This window comes from Leptosomus discolor, chromosome 18, assembly GCF_034619465.1.
Source record: "Leptosomus discolor isolate bLepDis1 chromosome 18, bLepDis1.hap2, whole genome shotgun sequence".
Classification (NCBI taxonomy): domain Eukaryota; kingdom Metazoa; phylum Chordata; class Aves; order Leptosomiformes; family Leptosomidae; genus Leptosomus; species Leptosomus discolor.
In genome coordinates, this window is record NC_141408.1 from 4,550,343 (window position 1) to 4,571,597 (window position 21,255).

General features: G+C 43.5%; 1 protein-coding gene across 1 annotated transcript in view; it reads left to right on the plus strand.

Annotated features, from left to right (window-relative positions):
- Positions 1–5,964: 5,964 nt before the first annotated feature.
- The window catches only part of LOC104345875 (SPNS lysolipid transporter 3, sphingosine-1-phosphate (putative)), a 30,319-nt gene continuing 15,028 nt past the window's right edge, over positions 5,965–21,255 (plus strand). Inside the window, exons 1-8 of the mRNA XM_086475212.1 lie at positions 5,965–6,215; positions 10,627–10,692; positions 11,173–11,309; positions 11,839–11,990; positions 13,193–13,259; positions 14,196–14,386; positions 16,279–16,431; positions 19,555–19,744. Of these exons, the coding sequence (XP_086331338.1) occupies positions 6,002–6,215; positions 10,627–10,692; positions 11,173–11,309; positions 11,839–11,990; positions 13,193–13,259; positions 14,196–14,386; positions 16,279–16,431; positions 19,555–19,744 (1,170 nt within the window). The 5' untranslated portion in view covers positions 5,965–6,001. The remainder of the gene's footprint in view (positions 6,216–10,626; positions 10,693–11,172; positions 11,310–11,838; positions 11,991–13,192; positions 13,260–14,195; positions 14,387–16,278; positions 16,432–19,554; positions 19,745–21,255) is intronic.

A 21,255-nucleotide genomic window follows, 5' to 3' on the forward strand; every position in this document is an offset into this window, starting at 1 on the left:
TGACATCTTGGTTCACTATGAATGCCCCTTATGATGTAGCTTCCTGGGAAAGCTCTGGCAAAACCTCCAAAGCTGTTCATGGATGCGGCAGCATCCACCATTGAAGGATATTTGGATAAATAAATACATTCAAAGACATTTTGTAGTAAATACTTGGAAATCCTTTCAGGGAAAACTGGAAGCTCTCATGTCAGTTGTCTCTAGACAGTCCTGCCTGGATGGCAGGCATAGCCCATTTGCTGGTGACATCTCACCTAGGTTTAGTTAAGCTGACAGGAATACACCAGCGGCTGTTGTGCCTGCTGCTTCCACAGCCTTGGTCGGTTAGTGCAGCCCTGCCTTTGAGTGCACAAGGCATCTCTTCATTAGCTGCCTCCTACTCACACTGCTGGCTTGTTTCTTGCTAATAAGAATGGCAGCACAGGGCAGGGTTGTGGCCGAGAAAGGGCAGTTCCTCAGTCTCTCGGGGGAACACATAGCCCAACAGGGCTGAGTCGGTGCCCAGGCAGACAGGACACTCTAGATGAGTAATACCCAAGGAGAACTTATTTGAATGCTCTAGTTGAAACAAGTCAGCTTCCTAAGCGCGCAAAACTCCCATGGCTTGGCCTGCTGAGTATCAGCCAACCGGTTCAAGCTATCACCAAACGTACGTCTTCATCTGGGGAGTCTCAGTTGTGTTTGTCAGGTTCAACCATCAAAACAACTTTTGGTACCACAGCCAGATTTAGAATGGTGTAAGAAAATATGTTGCTGTGCATGTGGACTAGTGCCAGGTGCCTGGAATAAACAGGTTCTGACTTGCTGCTACCATAGAAGGATTTAACTGTATGACACAGCTATGAGATCTCATGCTTAAATGAACAACCAAGAGAACAGAGCTGGTGAGGGGAGTATGGTGGGGATGAAAAAGTACTTTCTTATGTTGCAGTGGCACCTGGTACCCCTAGTGTAAGCTATGTAGGCAACACTGCACTTTGTTCCAAGGTGATCAGTCTATATCTTGAGTGACAGAAATGAACAAATAAGGAAAAAAATATTTTTGACTGTAAAGAAATGAGCTAAAGAAATGAGCTAAAGAAATGAGCGGTATGTTCAGCATTCGGGGTCCATGAAGAAGAGTGTGGTCAGTAGGTTGAGGGAGGTTCTCCTCCCCCTCTACTGGTGAGGCCGCACCTGGAATAGTGTGTCCATTTCTGGGCTCCCCAGTTCCAGACAAGGAACTACTGAAGAGAGTCCAGCAGAGGGCTACAAAGATGATGAGGGGATGGGAGCATCTCACAAGGAAAGGCTGAGAGACCTGGGGCTGTTCAGCCTGGAGAAGAGGAAACTGAGAGGGGACCTTATCAACACTTATAAATATCTCAAGGGTGGGTGTCAAGAGGATGAGGCCAAACTCTTCAGTGGTGCCCAGCGACAGGACAAGGGGCAACGGGCACAAACTGGAGCTCAGGAAGTTCCATCTGAACATGAGGAAAAACTTCTTTACTCTGAGGGTGGCAGAGCACCGGAACAGGCTGCCCGGAGAGGTTGTGGGGTCTCCTTCCCTGGAGACATTCAAAACCCGCCTGGACACAATCCTGTGCCACCTGCTGTAGGTGAACCTGCTTTAGCCGGGGGGTTGGACTAGATGATCTCCAGAGGTCCCTTCCAACCCCCATGTGATTCTGTGGGCTGTAATCTTGCCTAACAAAAGTTGACTTGTATTGTTTAGTGGTATTCTGTAGCCCACACAGTAGAAGTGGATCATCACAAAGCTTTGCAGGAATTTTTTTTGGCGTGGTGTTGTGCATGAGCATGAAAACTGTGTCAGAGAGAAGGACAAGCAGGCAGTTAAAGGCGGGATAGCTGTCAAGGAGTGATGTCTACAGAAGCTGACAGAGGAAGGCTAAGTCACAGAGGGCCTTTCAGAAGCGGCTGCAGCCTTGTACCCAGCAGTGAAAAACGGAGTGGGTGGAAGGATATGGCTTGTGAGGTGAGGGAGAAGGGGGATGCTGCAAAGGATGGGTGATGTCTGGTACCAGTACCGGTGGCAGAGTTGCGGTATATTCGGCATTGAAGTTCCACGTGACAACCTGCCTCACAAGTTTGGTGCTGCAAACTGAGAAACGGCCAGCTAGTATAGCATCAAAAAGCATAACATGGAAGTGATGCCTGGAAGCTTTAACAAAGGGCAAAAGGAGAGTCAAGAGTTTAAGAAGAGTTTAGAGCTCGTGGTTTGGTGTTCATGAGCAACAGTTCCTGTTTAAACCGACTCTACCTTTGGAAAATGTGGAATTTGGAAATTCCATTTTAGGAAAGCAGAGCTGAGTTCTTGCCATAACAGCATTAGTTTAAAATCTGCTTTTAAGTGTCTATAACTGTCAAGTCTGGCAGTAGACATCAGGAGTCGAGAGGAATATAGGATGTGCCCCAGGAACTGAGGACATTCGGATCAAGAGACGTGTAAGCTACCCAGAGTGAGTTAAATCCTGACGGGCTGCCCTGTGGGGCCTTCCTTACAAGGTCTGAGATGTGCCTGGGCATCAAATATGGAAAATATTCTGCCTGAAGAGTGTGGAGCCCCGCTCCACTGCTGCCTGGCCTCGGCAGAGAGCAGAGGTGACAAAACCATTGCACAACGTGGGACTGTTTCCCTTCCTGCTGCTGCTGAACCTCAGTGCCGCCAGCAGCTACGGTCCCTCAGCCGCAGTCCCCGACGCCCTGCCCAGGCTCCCCGGTGCCTCTCGCCGCCGGGTTTCCCCCTTTCGGCCGTGCCCGCACCCCCTCCGCCCCCCGCGCCCCGCTCCCGCGGCACGGCCGCCCGCAGCGCTCCCGCACCGCCCGGTGTTTGAGCGCCACCCAGCGGCGCGGCGCGGCGCTGCCGGGACCCGCCGCGCCCCAGCCCAGCCGCGGGGGGCACGGGCGGCGGCGGGGGGCGCGTTCCCCTTGCCCGCCTTGAAAGCCGGCGGTGGTTCTGCAAAGCGACTTTAGTGGTTTTGGCAGATTTTTTATCCGCGGCTGTGGGTGTGGGTACAGTTCCTGATCTCTACACAATCGTGCTGTTGTTGCTCCCGAGCACAGGCGACTCCTGACTTCCTCGGTTTAACAAAGCAGCGGGAGGCATAGAGAAGGTGGCATTTACTCGGTGAAGGTTCTATAGCCTATAGCAGAGAAAAAGGCAGTAGTGATGATACTGAATACAGCGCAAAAATTGCTTCCTGGGAGTGAGCTGACACTGAAATGTTTTCAGACACAAGCTGACCTATGTGAAGCTCCCTTGAGCAGGAGTGGGGAGAGATGCCTGTAATCTATACTTAAATCCTCCTTTAAAGAGTCAAGAGCTAAGATGTTACCCAAAAAAAAGACCCTTTTTGAAATAAAATTAGTATAGACTTACCCATGATTAAATTAAACATGCCTTCTGGTTCATGCAGAACTAGCTTTTCGTGAAATGAAATAGTACAGTGTTGAGCATGCAAGAGTAAAGGAGTCTGGATTTTACCAAATGGCCAAGAATACTAGGTGCTATTTTGTTTTTCAGTTTGGTCTAAACTGTGAAACACATAGTGCTTAAAAGACCCGACCATAGGCTCTTGTTTCCATAAATGAGTCATAAACTGTAATCATTATTGATTCCGATTAGCTGCCTCACTCTTGAACTCTTATAGTTTACTGTTAATTTTCACTTTAAACTTTCTTAACAGGGTGCAAAAAATAAATTGCCTTCTGAAATTGGTAATTGACAAAATGGCTGAAAAGACATGTGACTACTTGTGTGTCTAAAAAATAATTAATATAATAGGAAAACTGGTGCTGGAAGAATTAACTAAGAATACTTTGTCAAATCTCAGTGGCCAGAAGAAAGACAGGGAAGAAAGGTATCTACACACCCTGAAAGAACAGGAACATGTTCCTTTCTTCCCCTTTCAGACCCTTTTTTGTGGGAGAAAGGGGAAGAAATCCGTTGCACAATTCAGAACTGTGGAATGTGCACAGTTCCAGCTGGGGTGAAGAATCACAGAAACACACAGAATCACAGAACGTTAGGGGTTGGAAGGGACCTTGAAATATCACTTAGTCCAACCCCCCTGCCAGAGCAGGACCACCCAGAGCAGGTCACACAGGAACGTGTCCAGGCAGGTTTTGAATGTCTCCAGAGAAGGAGACCCCACAACCTCTCTGGGCAGCCTGTTCCAGGGCTCTGCCACCCTCACAGGGAAAAAGTTTTCCCTTATGTTAATGTGGAACCTCCTGTGCTCCAGTTTGCATCCGTTGCCCCTTGTCCTGTCATTGGCCATCACCGAGAAGAGCCCGGCTCCATCCTCCTGACACTCGCCCGTTACATGTTTATAAACGTTCATGAGGTCACCCCTCAGTCTCATCTTCTCCAAGCTCAAGAGTCCCAGCTCCCTCAGCCCTTCATCATAAGGGAGATGTTCCACCCCCTTCATCATCTTTGTGGCTCTGTGCTGGACTCTTTCCAGCAGTTCCCCGTCCTTCTGGAACTGAGGGCCCCAGCACTGGACACACTATTCCAGATGGGGTCTCACCAGGGCAGAGCAGAGGGGGAGGAGAACCTCTCTCGACCTACTGACCACCCCCTTCTAATACACCCCAAGATGCCACTGGCCTTCTTGGCCATGAGGGCACATTGCTGGCTCACGGTCATCCTGCTGCCCACCAGGACCTCCAGGTCCCTTTCCCCTACGCTACTCCCTAACAGCTCAGTCCCCAACCTGGACTGGTACGTGGGGTGGTTCTTTCCCAGATGTCAGACTCTGCACTTGCCCTTGTTGTAGTTCATTAAATGTCTCCCCGCCCAGCTCTCCAGCCTGTCCAGGTCTCGCTGAACGGCAGCACAGCCTGCTGGGGCGTCAGCCGCTCCTTCCAGTTCTGTGTCACCAGCAAACTTGCTGACGGGGCGCTCTGTTCCCTCATCCAAGTCATTGATGAATATACTGAATAGTACTGGTCCCAGTACTGACCCCTGAGGGACTCCACTAGATACAGGCCTCCAACTAGACTCTGTCCCATTGACCACAACTCTCTGACTTCTTTCCTTCAACCAATTCACAACCCACCTCACTACCTGATCTTCTAGAGTGCTTTTGTTTCCAGCTCCCTTTCTCTGCTTCCTGTAGCATTCTGGGTTGGTTTGGGTTTTGTGTTTGTTGGTGTTTGGAGGTTTTTTGTTTGGTTTGAGGGTTTTTTGGTGGCTTTGTTTGTTTTTTGTTGTTGTTTTTTGTTTGGTATTCTCCCCCTAAAAAATTCCAAACCAGCAAGTAGTCTGGAGTATGAGTCTTCTGCTTAAATTGCTGATTTGACCTTAAAACTCAGGATCTTATTGGAAAGGACTTTGTGCTGGGGCCAGTGCAAAGCAGATGGGTGGTAACAGGGAGAAGTGACTGGTCAGGTGGCAGGGACGAGGCTAGCCAGCCCTATGTTACAGGCCAGGGGTGTGTGTGTCTGTGGTAGGAGTAAAGAGCTGAGGTGCAGAGAAAGCGAATGACTTGTCCAGAGTTGCACAGAAGTCTGTGGAAAAGGAAACCTCAAGTCAAAGTTACATACCTGGTCGAGCAAATGAGCTTCTCTTTTTTTCCTTTCCCTCTCTTCTCTAGAAGGGCTGTTCTTAGCTCTGGCAACTCACCGAGAGCTTAGCGAAGATCATTATTAATTTTGCATATGGAATTTCTGTGAGATCATTGCAAAGTTGTGCACTTTTATTTCTTGGATGCACAATGGATTATTTTGCTTTTGTTTATGTTTGCTTGTCTTTGTCTTCAAGGTAGAGCACTTCAGCGCTTTTGCTTTTGCAAAAACACAGGACCACAACTTCTTTCTTTGTAAAGTTCTTCCTACTGCAAGGAACATTTAATTTCGGTTTTTAGTGTCTGGGCTTCACTGCCGGAAATGACTGTAGTGATTGAAGTTCCTCATAGCCGGAACACAAAACTGACTTGTAGCTTGGAGCGCTGAGAAAACACTTCATAATCTCTGGTGACTTTCTGCACTGGGAAATATGCAAAAGCCCAGAGCACAGGAGAACACAGGTTTGCAGTCCCAGTCCCGGCCGCCTCCTCAGGAGCAGAATTATGGAGCTACTACAGGACATGTGAGACAAGGGCCCGTTGTGTCTGTGTCAAGGAACGGTCCCACAAAGAGAGATTACCTGATAGCTGCTGTGCTGTGCTATGTGAATTTAATAAACTTCATGGATTGGTTCATTGTGCCAGGTGAGAGCCTATTTTCTCCTTCTAAGGAAAAAGAAATTTAAGTTCTCAACAGCTCTACTTTGTGGTTACAAACGTTCACTAAAGTAAGGATATGCTTTGTGTCTTTTTAATCTTTTCACTTATCTGCTTTAGCCTGTTGGTCATACTGTTAATGAAACTTCCGATCATAAATCTTGAAAGACCAATAAATGATGTATTAGTTATTAATGGTTAGAAGAATGCTCATAAAAATCACATCTCTTAAATGCTTAAGATTCCTATTTTTACATCTAAGTTTCTTATAAACAGACTTTAGCATACAGAGCAACTAGTCTTTTTCTGTGCCTGGATTCTACAGAGATTTGACTAAGAAGCTTGCTTTTATTGTATACAACATCTTACCAGGTCTTCTTTGGATCTACTAGATCAGAACAGCATTCTTTTATCTGAAGACTAGTGATGCCATTCCCCCCCATTAAAATTGCAACAATTATGTTATCTTTGTGCAAGTTTGTTTAAGGGAGGCTTAGCTTCCTCATGATCTGCTGGCAATTGCGCGATTTCTGCAATGAAGAGTGTAACATAATTGTGTAAAGAGAACAGAGACCCACTTCCTTAAGCAACACCTACCAAATTTACAACTTACTTTCTAACAAATAATATCCTTCTTCCAAAATGTGATTTTTTAATTTTTATTTTTTTTTATCTCACCATTAACAGCAAAGCATTGCTTCTAGTAAACTGGTGGGAAATCTGTTTTTTCCTCCCATGTAAACTGTGGTCTGTGTAAATTCTTCTGTTTAGCATCACTCCTAAGCACCTACTACGCTTCCAGGGGTATAATCTATAAATTAGGAGGAAACACTTGTTGTGAACTTGCTATATTTTACTTCTGAGTGGCCTGGAAATCGTAAAGGTTTTAAAACTTCGAAAAAATCCCAAAGGATGGATTGTTAAATTTGGAATTAATATCTAGTGACAGTACACAAATTAATTATTTTTACTACTTAGACCATGCAGAAATTTAAGATATTTGATCGGTATCTTTAAAAATTGAGATGCTAGTGGGTTTAGGAGTTTAAGCTTTTTTCTTTCGTGTACTTCTTAACCACACATGTAAGAAGGAAGGAAACAAGTAGGAGTGCATGCTGAATGATACTGCAAGACTGTTAGTGAAAAACTTCAGTGTGTGAGTTCTATGGTTAAGTGACTTTCCCTGGAGAAGGGCAGGGGACAGGAGAGAATGAAAATATCTTCGAGCAAGAACTGGATGGTAGGAGGGTATGGGCTTGGAAGTATTAAGTGCAAGCAGTCCTCTGGCTCATTCCAGGCTTTGAACTATTCTTTGGCTCCTTTACATGCTAACAGCTTAAAATTTTCAAGAAGGCCTGTGAAGTAACACTCGCCTGCTTGTGAACGTGCTCGGTTTCTTGTGAGCAAGGTACCTTCAGGGACATGTCAGAATTCAAGGGCAGAGGTGGTGATAGTGTCTAGGCCTTTCAAATATCAAACATCTGCTTTAGAGACAATGTATGACTAAACCACTTTTTAGTTAGCTCTATGACCACTTGGGCCATGGGGAAATCCGTAAATTGCAGTTTATACCACAGCAATATACTGTTCATCTGCTAGAATTCAGCTGGATTGTGGAATTCTTGCATCAGTTCTTTTAAGTTTGGCTGTCCATATGTATGAACATATTGTTAAATATGAGTTACCAGGAAAGTGAAGAAGGAGAGGCTTGAGTATTTGTTTAAAAATAAGCTCATGGCCGTTACGAAGTTGTGGTTTCTGGGCAGTTTTGCTCACAGGCTTTGACAGAGTTTATGTCAATCTTCACACAGGAAACAAATTTTTACACTTAATTGTCCACTGGAGTTGAGTCTTCAGTTTGTTAAAAATGGTGATCATGCAGACTTTTTCACCTCTGTTCTGTTACCCTGTTCCAAGCTGTTCAGATCAATTTGCCGGTAACTGGTCAGGCCAGTTATTTCAGCTGTGTGGAGGGGATAACATCTTAATGGTGCTCAGTGTGAAAGATAGTTTGCGATGAAGTTGTGGTTCAGTTCAAGACTCGTGTTATCTGTGATTTGTTCTAAATACTCTATTAGCCCAAACCTGAAGTTCCTGCAATACAGTATTTCTGTGTGTTGATAATGGGCTACCAGGAAGAATCCTAGACCAGTTTGGGTTGGAAAGGACCGTAAAGATCATCTGGTTCCAACCCCCCTGCCACAGGCAGGGACACCTTCCACCAGACCAGGTTGCTCCAAGCCCCATCCAGCCTGGCCTTGAGCACTGCCAGGGAGGGGGCAGCCACAGCTTCTCTGGACAACCTGTTCCAGTGTCTCACCACCCTCACAGGGAAGAACTTCTTCCTAATATCTGATCTAAATCTCCCCTCTTTCAGTTTGAAACTGTTACCCCTCACCTGTCACCACACTCCCTGATCACGAGTCCCTCCCCACCTCTCCTGCACCCCCTTTCAGCACTGGAAAGCCGCTAGAAGGTCTCCCCAGAGCCTTCTCCTCTCCAGGCTGAACACCCCCAACTCTCCCAGCCTGTCCTCACAGGGGAGCTGCTCCAGCCCCCTGAGCATCTTCATGGCCTCCTCTGGACCCGCTCCAGCAGGTCCGTGTCTTTCCTGTGCTGGGGGCCCCAGCACTGGACACAGCCCTGCAGGGGGGGTCTCACCAGAGCGGAGCAGAGGGGCAGAATCCCCTCCCTCGACCTGCTGCCCACGCTGCTCTGGATGCAGCCCAGGATGAGATGGGCTTTTGGGGCTGCCAGCGCACGTTGCTGGGTCGTGTCCAGCTTTTCATCCACCAGCACCCCCAGCCCTTCTCTGCAGGGCTGAACAGATAAAATAGATTGTCCTGTTTTAATGATGCAAAATGTTCGCGTGAAGTCACTGACTTAAACTTCTGAGACCATTAGGAAAACCCTAAGTGCAGAATATGTTCAGGAGTCATCGAGAAACAGGTATAAAACCTCCAGTGCTGCTGTTAGGCTGGACCTTGATCTACACTGACTTTAAGTCACATCAGTAAACAGTGAGGAGACTGGTTGTGCTGCAGCCATGGGGACTGCGGGAGAGCACAGATTTAGCTTTAAACTAGCGGGCTCAAGAATGCTTTTAAGTGCAGCAGTGTAGTATAGGGCACAACTTGTGAAATACACCGTAGGAGCAGAGTAGGTACCTCTTGCTAACCTCACCCTGAGCTGCGTTCTGCTGCAGATCAGCTCCTGTGAACATTGCAGACAATTTACACAGAACTTGTTTTCTTAAGTGGTGGCTTCATCCTCTTAATAATGTTTTGATTTTTGACTGGTTTTGGCAAAACTAAAGCTACTTGAGAAGAAATTTCATTTTTTAATTGATATCTTTCAATATTAGAGAAAAGGAATGCTTATTCAAAGCAGTGACTTCTGCTATTTTTAATTATTTTTTCAGGAATATAACGCAGAAATGCAAGATAGGTGAGGTGGTAGATTTGCAGTCTTGGCATGATGCAGAGATGAAAATTACCTTTTTGTCTCAACAGCATACATGCATCCATGAGGTGCCGGATCCATGGACCTTCCCTCAGTTTGTTGCTTGTGTGACTTTCTTCCACACTTTTTGACAACTCTTCTAACCTTTTTCCACAACTATTGAATAGTTAGAAATTGAGATGGAATTTCTGTCAGCCGTTTGTCACAAACAGAAATGATCACTTTGGGTGAAGTTTGCCATTGTCCACTAAAAATGTTAATTTGTAAAAACACAGTTATCTATATCTCACCTGATGTCTGCAAAATTGCCATGGAAATATGAACAGAATTACACGATCGGAACCATGATCTGAATTACAGTGGTATTTCCCTGGCTCTGGGCTGATTAGCCACCATTGGGTAATGAAGACTATAGCCATTTGCATCCTGAAAAATCCAACAGGCACTAATTTGAATACTGTATATATTGAAAATATTAACAGTTATTCTTAACAGAAGGAATTTCAATTCGTCCTGACATTTTAAGGTTATTAAGAAAATTTTAGGATTAGCTGTATGAAGACAGCAATCTCCTGGCTGCCAAACTTTGCCACTGGTTTGTTCCACATCATGTGTATTAAATCTTGAACTGTAAACTGTTTATGTTCTTACCTACTAATAGTGCAAAAGAAACACAGCAGTTGTGATTGAATTAGTGGGTAAACCGACTCTCACAAGACCTGTATAGTGGAAGATGATGAACTTTAACTGATAAGAATTTTTAATTCTCTGTGTATCTGTTCTTGTGGTAGAGTAAAGGTTTACATATAAACTAGCAAGTTAAATGTGCTGCAGTTCTTGAAAGCCCTCTTCCAATAAATCTTTGAGTTGGCAAATGGATAGAAGTACAAGGAATGAGCGGGGTACTTTGCTGTCATTCAGTGTTTGTCTGTTGCAGGGATCCTGTTAGATATACAGAAATACTTTGAGCTTAGCGATGGGGACGCAGGTCTACTACAAACAGGTAATAATATGTCTTAAGTTCAGATAATTTACTTTGCCTTGCATCTATGTGGTCTGTTCCTAAAACACAGTCTGGTTATGTATTTCTTCTACTTCCTTCTTGTGTTTGTGGTATTGCTCAATTCCACTTTCGGGCAAAATTTAAGGTCTTTAGTTCAGGGAAGACTGGAGTTGAGTCTTTCAAAAATCCAAATCATGTGTTATCAGAGATTTGTTCTAAATGCTGTATGTGAATCACATAAGATGAAGGAATTTCTCAAGAAATATAGAACTTGAGCAATTCACATCTTTTATTTTTGTATAGGTTTTTTTGAATCTGCATTTATCTTTTTCTGAATATCACTCTACCCACGATTTCTAAGAACTCAGCCTGCCTTTAACCTCTGCCCAAAAAATAACCTGAGTTTGTCTGAGTGGTGAGCAGTATGTACAATAAAAACAATTTGACCAATATTGTCTTTGCTCCTTCTTGGATTTCCAGTCTTCATCTTGTGTTACATGCTGGCTGCCCCCATCTTTGGATACCTCGGTGACCGGTACAATAGGAAAATCATCCTTGGAGCTGGTATTTTCTTCTGGTCTGGTGTAACGTTAGGCAGTTCATTCAGCAGTGAATTGGTATGTTGTTTTTTTAGAGGGTACTGTGAAAATAATCTGCATATGTCATACAGGAGTTGTTAAGAGTCCTTCTCTGATAGCAGCTGGAAAAGCTGTCATTGAGCACTTACTCCCCAAGCCTGGACTAAATGGACTTTGGGCAGGAATGCTTTATGGGATTTGTCCAGCCTGGACAATGAAACCCACACATTAGTGTTGCGATTGATGGGATCTTATTTTTGTCCTGAATGTTTGTTGATTGTGACCTTACAGTGTAGCAGCTTGTTTATGGAGCTTGTGGTCTCTCGACCCTACCCTGTAACTCCCTCTGGGTGTCACTCTAAGAAGTCACTACTGTGCTGAAAGTAGAAAGCACAGCAGTGGGATGTGAAGGAAGGAGGTGGGAGTGGAGAGAATGCAGACATATGCTAAAGGCAGTTGAATTCTTATTTCCTTTGCTACATTTGATCCACTAAAGTGCACATCTTTAATAGTAAGCTTGCTTTCTTGCATATGCTTTTTTGAATTATAATATATCTTTTGCCTGCAGTATTACTGGATATTCTTTCTTTCACGAGGACTAGTTGGCGTTGGCACAGCCAGTTATTCCACAATAGCACCTACCATCATCGCAGACCTGTTTGAGGAAGGAAAAAGGACCACAATGTTATCAATCTTCTATATCTTCATTCCAGTGGGAAGGTTGGTTTTCTTGCTAGTAACTGACCTGCCTTTTGAAATGCTGTCTGATCACGCCTAGAATTCAATATACCCGAGCCTTGATTAGACATGTTTTGATGTATATCTGCATTGGCTTTTGACAAGGATTTGTCACTTGCTTAGCATGTTTAAATAGAACTGGTTAGGCTTGTTTCTATATTTACCTTGAAGAAAAACTTGCTTTTTTCCCCCAATATTTTTTAGGGACAATCTAAACTCTGAAAACCAGCAGGCTTTGAATAAAATATTCAATCAATTGTAAAAGAAATAAGTGCACAGGGGTAGGTAATTTATTTCTGGGCTTTGGAAGACAAAAGCTTTCAGATATTTGTTTATTTAATAAATTTTTCAAAAACCCTCCATCAAATATCTCTCAAGGAAGAACTGGCACTTCCCTCTCCTCTTTTAGTTAAATTGACATTGTGTCTGAAGAAGAGGTGAAGAAGGGGTTTTTAAGCCAAAGCTGAGCCCAGAAGGCAGATTAAAGGAATTCCTCTGTGTAGCTAGCACAGAAAAGAGTAAATAATAAACTGCTTTATGGGCTGTCTGATCTGGGTTTGCAGTGTCATTCTGCAGAATATGTATTCCAAGGGGAATCTGGGACATTATTGCCACCAGCTCAAGTCCGCTCTGAGCAGGTTAGACTCTTTTTGATACTGGCTGGCAAGTAGACTAGCATAGACCATAAGGGTTGTTTCTGTTTATCCATTTTGAAAACTACAACAGAATCATAGAATACAAGGCTGGAAGGGACCTCAAGGATCCTCTAGTCCAACCTTTCAAGATAAAAATACAGTTTAAACGATATGGCCCAGCACCCTGTCAAGTTGAGTCTTAAAAATGTCCAATGTAGGGGAATCCTCCACTTCCCTTGGGAGATTATTCCAATGTCTAATTGTCCTCATGGTGAAAAAGTTTCTTCTGGAGTCTAATTGGAATCTCCCAAGGAGTAACTTGTATCCATTACCCCTAGCTTTTTGCATGTGACTCCTTGTCAAAAGGGAGTCTCCCTCTTCTTGGCAGCCACCCTTTATGTACTGGTACATGGTAATAAGGTCTCCCCTAAGCCTTCTCTTCTCAAGGCTGAATAAATACTTGTCTGTGCACTCCTTAGCTGGCAAGACATGTCATTTCAGCCAGAAAGAATGCATTGGTGCCTGATCATTCCTTTCTGTTGCTTACAGTGGTCTTGGTTATGTCCTAGCAGCCAGCATGGCAGATGTCACAGGTGACTGGCACTGGGCATTCAGGGTGAGTTACTCACTTTCACTCATGGGGCTCAGGCATTCACTGTAAAATCAGAATAATCACTGGGGTTTAGATTACTTGTGTTTGTTGTGTTGAAAGAGGTGAGCAGTGAAAGGACTTTCTACTCTCTGACTAGTCATGAACTTGGTGTTTAAGAGAATTCCTGCAGGACAAGCGGAAGATTTATGCCTAGCTCTTGCAGAATGAAAGCAGGCATAAGGTGAAATTGTACAGCAGCCAGGCCAGGTGTTGATGTTCCTCTTACCTGAGGACACACTTGGAATGGTTGCCAGTGCACCAAGACTTCCTTAAACAGAGGAAACTGAAGGTGAAATGATCATTATACTGGCAGCACCAGTATAATTCTTCAGGAAAACAAGAAGAGTTTGTTTTCTGAAATGCTGTTGGGAACAACTTTTGTTATTTGAGGGTTTCAGGAAAAAAACCTCTTCAGTTCTGGTCATGTCATCATGATGTCTCTCCATACTGAGCACTTAGAGCTTTGGAAGTGCTTTGTCAGATCCTCCTAACTTATCTATAAAATGAACTTGCACTTGCAACAACATTTACTGGAGTAATAATCTGATGTTATTCAGGTAACATTGATGACTGTGTCAGTGGTTCTTGCATTTGTGGTCAGAGTACTAGGGTACGGTTTTCTTTCTTCACATATTTTCCTCCAAAATCAGAGGGAGCGATCATGTACCTATATGATGGGGATGGGGAGGGAGGATTTCTTACCTTTCCTCCAAAGTCACTGTGAATCACCAAAGTCACTGTTCTTCTTTACACATATGACCTACAAACAGCAAGTCATATCTGTTTCTGAACATATCTGCAATTCTCCGATATGTAATTCTAACACTGAATTTTAATTGCTGTGGACTTTTCACTCTAAGCAAAAAGGGATCCTTGATCTAACCAGCCTTGTGTCTGCAGGTAACTCCTTGCATGGGAGGTCTAGCACTGGTTCTTCTGATTCTACTGGTCCCTCACAGGATCCCAAGAAGGATAGCAGCCCACAGAGCACTGAGCATCTCCGGGACAATACGAGTAGCAGCTGAGAAACCAGGTGTACAGAGAACTGCCAAGACCACTTGGTGTCAAGATGTCCTATCACTTGCCAAGAAGTAAGTGATTTTAGCAACAAAGTTCCCTCCATTGAGGAACAACCGTCCCATTATTAGAAATACGGCCATCAGATCCCTTTCAGCTCCTTTGTATTGAATGCTGTACACAGGATAATTGAAACACCATTAATGAAAATCTTTCTTCCGCTCTTTTACAGGAATGTTACACAGGAGATTAAGCTTTGCTTTGCTTCTACTGCCCTCCCATTTTGAGGAGGGGGAAGGAGGCAAAGTTATGACAGCACTGTTCTCCTGTTTAAATCCAACTCTATTTTCTACTGTTTCCCCTTCCCTTTTACACGCAGGGTAAGCTAGATTGGTAGAAGTGCATGTTTTTCAGGAGTAACTGTATCTGTAATTCTTAGTGCCCGAGGAAGGTTGGATTAGCATGTCTCAGGCAGCCTTTATATGGTATTTGCAAGCCTGCTGTGCCTCTGATGGAAGCGGTCAGAGCCTGTAGGACCACGATATGGTCTATAAAGTGATTGTACATGTGTTTTGATCAGCTAATCTGTTATCTGGCAGATGACCCTTTTTTTTTAACCACACCAAAATTAAAGTCCGCACCAACTGACCTGCAGGACGAAGTAAAATACTGACTGCAGCAGGTTCTTCGCTCCGGTTACCCTGCAGTCCGTGAAAGCCTTCGCCGGGGCCGGGAGGACGGGGCGGATCCTGTTTGGGGACAGCAGGTGCCGCTGTGCAGCTGCGCCAGACCCGGCTCCGCGCTGCCTCTGCCCGCCGGGCTCCCGGTCAATTGCTTTTAGGTAAAGCCAAGCCCCTCTTGCTCGCCTGGGACCTTGTCTGTCTTTGGAGCATTCCTTTTCTAGAGGATCCAGAGTTTTCTAATCGGTGATTAGATTTGCATCCAGAACAGCAAGTACGTTAGAGATCCAGTTTGTTGGATCACAATTTGTAGGCAGTACAGTCTGAAGTGAATCAAACATGAACCTTCCTGACAAATGCTGGATCTGTTTTCCTTCAAAGATGTTCCTTACAACCTCCAGCAATGTTGTAAAAATAGATTTTAATTTTCTTTTCCTTTAGCAATTGATTTCCAGAGCATAAGGACACACTGCCAAAACCCAGGTGGTTCCACTTTTAATCAAGCCCAAGAGCCCTTTCTCTTTAGAAGATGAAGAATTAGGTTCATATCTTAACAAATCCTCTAGTCTGGTGGTCACCTAGTCATTTGCAGCACTTTTATTTAGTCTTAAAATTTCATATCTCTCTATTGACCTCAAAGGGGATTTTCTCCTAAAGTATTAACTATAAAGAGACCAGTAAAAAGTTAGTTTTCTCCTAGAATAGGACAGGAAGGAGACAAGATTTGGACAGTTCTTTAAAATGCTTCTCCTTTTGTCTGAAAAACTCTCTGGGCAGACTGAGCATCTGGTTTTACTTACTGAGGTAGAGTCAAGGAGTGCTTCAGCCACTGCATCTTAACAGCTTGGAAGACCCAGATGTTACTCTCATTTATATTGGTTACAGAAACAAAACCATCTTGAGGCATTTAGACTTGTACATAGAACACTTTTATTTGGCTACTAAGCTATTAAGTTCTTGTCCACTCTCAATTGTTTTAGTTCTGCTATCAAAAATTTCACACCAATTGTTTTAGCAAAAGTCGGCAATGAAATCCTCAAGAATCAGGACTGGGATTTAACATGAAATCAGTAGGTCATACTCTTTGCTCTAGTGCTTTACTGTTGAAGTTCATAGGCAAAGCCTCATCAAAATTCATATCTTCAGGGGAGTGCATTTTGACTATAAGATGTCTGAATGAATAGTTTTGTTATTGTTTGAAATCCTGGATATCACAGGTAGGCCTTCCCTTTTTCCTCATATCCCATTCTTTCCAGTGTTTCTCATTTCTTACTTTTAACTTTCAGTTGGAGCTTTGTCTGGTCCTCGCTGGGTCTGACTGCCATGGCCTTCGTTACTGGAGCCCTGGGAATGTGGGTACCGCTGTTTCTTTACAGGGCTCAAGTTGTCCAGGGCATTGTATCACCTTGCCTCCAAGAATCATGTGCTTCATCTAACAGGTGAGGTGTGCATGACTGTGGAAACACAGTTGGGAACATTGCTGAGTCACAGCTTGTTTCCAAAGCTGGAAGATAGGATGTGACTGTGAAGACTTCTTGTGAAGGCAATTGGGTGTGAATGTTAGACTAAGTTCCTTCCAGGTATGCTGAGACACTCCTAGTTGTTTGTTTATGATCACTTGGTTAACTAGAAAGATGCTGCCTGCCCTTTTAACTAAAGTGGAAAGAAGCAGTAACAGGAACACTTGCAGGGAAAGGGGCAGCTTTAGCAAGGGGACTTCAGTTGACAATCGACTGTGCACCCCAAGCTACTTAAATACCCATTTGAGTATTTTTAGATCCTATGTTTTGGTAATTTTCCTATTACCTTCTTGTTAGTCTGGTTTTAAAACTCTTGCCACTTTGGCCAGGTCATTGTGACTCCCAGCATAATGCCAGCTTGATGAATTTGATCTAGTATCATATCATTACATCAAACCAGGATAATTCGTTCTTGTGAGTAACTGCCAGCAGAGCTCTACTTACAGATGCTGTCCAGACCAATACGGATCCATGGATAAGTATCTAATGTTGGAGATGGGTGAGGGGAATTTACAAGAGGAGAAGACTTTGAAGTAATAATAGTACAACTTTTTGGAGATCACTTTTCCCCAGCTAGGAAGAAAATATTTTCTTTACAACGTGTTACTCAGAATAGAAAAATATATTCAGTGCTCCTCATGAGTCTTCATGGCTATCCTCAATAACAGTGAGCGCTGGGACATTTCTACTCTGTGTACTGACTCCCTGCCAGTGGCAGCCATACAGGTGTCCCTCCCTTTCTTCTGGAGGTATCCCAAAGCTGGTTTCAGCCTCTGCCTTCATGATGGATTTCCAAGAACTAACTGCTTACTATGTTGTCATTCCAGACAAAGACAATTACAGGGAAAAGCAGTAATCATACCTTGAATGTGTCCTCTGGTAACTGGGTTCTTTTGCTTTTCTGCAATGGAATAAACAAGTCCGCTCAAAAATGGCTTCTGAGTTGTGGTGTAACTGGATAGATGGAATAGTCATCCACAAGTACTTCAAAGGGAAATGCCGTTGTCCTTCCACAGATGCCACTATTGGCACGTTACTTAGTAGTGAATAATGCAGAGGAAAGGAGTGAACTCAGGAGTCTGGCTCAGGGAGGCAGAGAAGGGAAGCTGAACAGTTTAAACTGTTCAGCTGTATCTGTTAAAGACACAGTTTAAATGCCTCCTTTATTAAGCTGAAGGTGTAAGCCTATGTTTTGTTTTCTAGCCCGCCTTCTGAATTATTATTCTGCAGTAGTGTTGAAGTCTAGAGCAGACATGGTCTTCAGGGAAGTAAAATGGAGCATCTGATAGTTAAACCTCATATACTGCTTCTTACAGGAAGCTTTAAAAATAACCATGGCATAAGCTAGTGCCAGAAGCAGCATAAGGCCAGTTTTAGATTTATTCCACAGGGATGTAAAGAAACATAATATAAACAGCCATGTCAGACCTGTAGCTGATGGTGCTACACATTCACAGACCTGCCCAGTGATATTTTCAGGTCGTTTTCCCCTCTGGCTCTTCAGCAGTTGCAGGCTTTGTTTAAGGATCAGGACTGTGTCACTTAGACTCCCTGGAAACACAAATTCAAATGGCACCACAGCTGACTCAGGTCTCGATCCTTTCAAGGTAAATAAATAGGCCGTATGAAGTTTTTATTCAGGTCTTAGTGCAGACACTTTCAACAGCTCAGACAGATAAATGAGCATTCTCAGACCCTAAAAGATCCCATAGCACCCTTTCCCCAGGACTAGGCTTCTGTACTTTCCTATTCCCTCTTAATTGAACTGTGCTTGGATTTAGTTTTGGCTGTTCCCTTTTCTTCCAGCTGTAGGTTTATTTCAACTGCAGTTTACAACACATGAATATTCTAAATATAATTCTGTGAATGCTTCGATCAGCTAATGTCTTGCCTCTCCCAGGCAAATCTCTAAGATAGTTATTCTGCCTAGTGACAATCTATATTGCCTCTATCAAGTGATGGATCAGAATCCTGAAGAACTTAAAGGGAGAGTACAAATATGCTTAAAGTTCGTTATCTTGTATAGCAATACTTTTTATTTTCTTGTAGAATTATTGAGTTATTCCTAATCAGCCATAAAGAAATTAAAAAGTAGATACACTGTATTTTAAAGGAATAGATCATATCCTAGCTGGTTACTTTGCTTTGCTGTCAGAGGAAGCTTAGGAAAATGTATAGAACTTACCATGTAGCACTCTGAAATATTTAGGAGCACTTGTGCTCAGAACACAATGCTTCTGTCCCCATTTGCCCCCGGAGACGTATGATGCATTAAACAATCAGTGGCACCACTGGTCTTGTTGCAAGAGACTTGCTTTGTCATTAGGATCTCATCTGGGACAGAGAGAAAAGCATATACGCAAGTCCCTTTGGAAGCTGAATCTTCTAAGCTATTCAGACACATACTTTTAAAGCATGAACTTGTCATTCCTGGGAACAATTTACATTTGCAGACACACGAAGCTGAGTGACATTTGAAATTCTGCATTCAGAAAATACTACATGGACCTCCCACTAGTTAACTCTTCAGTATACTTTGAACTCTTTTGGGAAGTGGTAGGTGTTTCTCATAGTCAGAGAAGTGACTCACCTCAGCTGTGCTAACTGGAGGGTTATAACTTAGATGTGTATAATTCCATGTGATAGGATCTCTTCCAAGACAGCAGATTGTGATACAGAGTTATTCCATCTGTGTTTTAGGGATGACTGAGTAGATTGGTTCATGGGGTGACCAAGATGACAGTGTTTCCTCTAAATCACTGTATGTCCAAGCCAGGTCATACTGAGAAGAGTCCTCCTGGAGCCTGGGTGCATAACACCTGCTCTGTAAATGGGAAAATATCTGCTCCACAGGATAGAGCCTCAGTTGCAGAGGCATAGCTTCAACTGAGACTTGGGATTAAATCCATCTGGGAGTGGGAGGGTTAGATCAAGTTCTGCATTAAAGATTCCTCTGAAACTAAAGGTATGAGCTAACACTGATTTTTTTTCTGGAGTGTGGTCAACTGCTCTGCTCAACTGAATCCTTTGCTTTGTCACCAGCCTAATATTTGGAGGCACCACCATTGGGACAGGAATCTTGGGTGTCATTACTGGGGCAGAAGCTGCAAGAAGATTAAGGAAGATAAGCAATAAAGCCGATCCTCTGATCTGTGCCACAAGCATGTTCATTTCTGCTCTGTGCCTCTACATAGCTCTGATGGTGGCCCAGACGAACATCATTTCCACTTTAGTAAGTGCCAGTCTGTCTATCGTTAGCAAAATGTCTTCTGGGATCCTGGGGAGATAGGGAAGGGGGGAGGAGGAGAGGCATGGCTTTTGCAGAATTCTCTGGCTCTTCTAGGCCATTGAGAGGTTTTAGTGACTTGCGACGGCTGGCCTGCCAGCTGAGCGCTGTGCGTCCTGCTCTAACGCTGCCTGCAGCTGCGCTCTGTCCTGCGAGAGCCGCGCTGTGCGTTACTCGGCCCAGCAAAAAGGGCAGGCAGTCAGAACAGTGCAGATTGGGCCTCAGGACCCACAGAGTCCACCCACACTAAAGAAGAGAATAGTAAGCCTATGTAGTTAGCTGCATGAAGCTAGAGTGTCCCTTATCCAAAAATGTAGTTAAAGGAAGTCTCAATTTTATGTTAATTCTTAATGCTATGTGACTAATTTAGTATTCTTATTTATTTTTGCTCTCTGAATACTTAAAGACCGGTGCACTTTTGACTGTACAATATACACAGTTCTTGCTAAGAATAATTTAGCCATCACCTTCAAAGCCCCAAACCACTAGCTGATCTTCAAAGTCAAGCTTTTGGCAATGCAAACTGAAGTATAAATCACTTAAATTCTGTTCTCAGTAAAGGGAAAAACAGAAACTTACTAGGAATGATGAATAGTTCCAAAAACTCCCTGTGACAGAGAGCTGAATGTAAACCTTGTTTTAACTATAATCTGGTAACAGCTAGGGAAAGACTCCAAGCTTTTTTCCTGTAACACCATAGCCAAAATAACCATGATTAACATAAATAAGAGGATCCAAGTAAAGTTAATTACAGTAATCAAGTTCTCTGCAAAAGGGTACTTTTGCAGTTTTTTTGCTTCTAAGAATAACACTTCTTCAGAGAGGTTTTCCTTTTGACTCCTCAGGAATGTGTATTCCTGTGGAAAAATGCCTTTAAACCAAGGGAAAAAACAAATAGATTTGCATGTCTGAGTGTGTGTACACAAAGCAAAATGTGAAACTGAAGATTATTTTTAGATTTGAGAGCAGAGATCTGAGTGCCAAAAGAATTAGCCATTTTCTTTTTCTGCTTCTTAGGTTCCCACATAGTCCCGCTCTGAGTATCTTCTTCTGTTCTTTTTTTGTCATTAAAGGTGGAGAACAACAGTTTCATTTGCCAGTCTGTGTTCAATGAGTGAATCGATATATTGGCTTTGAATTACCAAAATACACCTTTTATTAGGACTGATAAAAAGAAATCTGTTTAAAATGTTTCTCTCCTTGAAAACAGCATCCTGTTTTCAAGCAGCGTGTTATCTGGGAGGAAATTCTGAACTGGGATATGGATAACTGTGTTCCTTAGGTTTCTTCCCACAGACAGACCAGCTAGTCTTTTAACCAGAGACTTTGCCATTTTGTCTTTTGTTTGGTGTGCGTGATCCAGGTGTTCCAACATGTAATGTCAACAGTGTGCTGTGGTAATAAACTGCACGCAATCTAAGCACATCATTCTTCTAGTCCTTTTACCACTGCAGCTC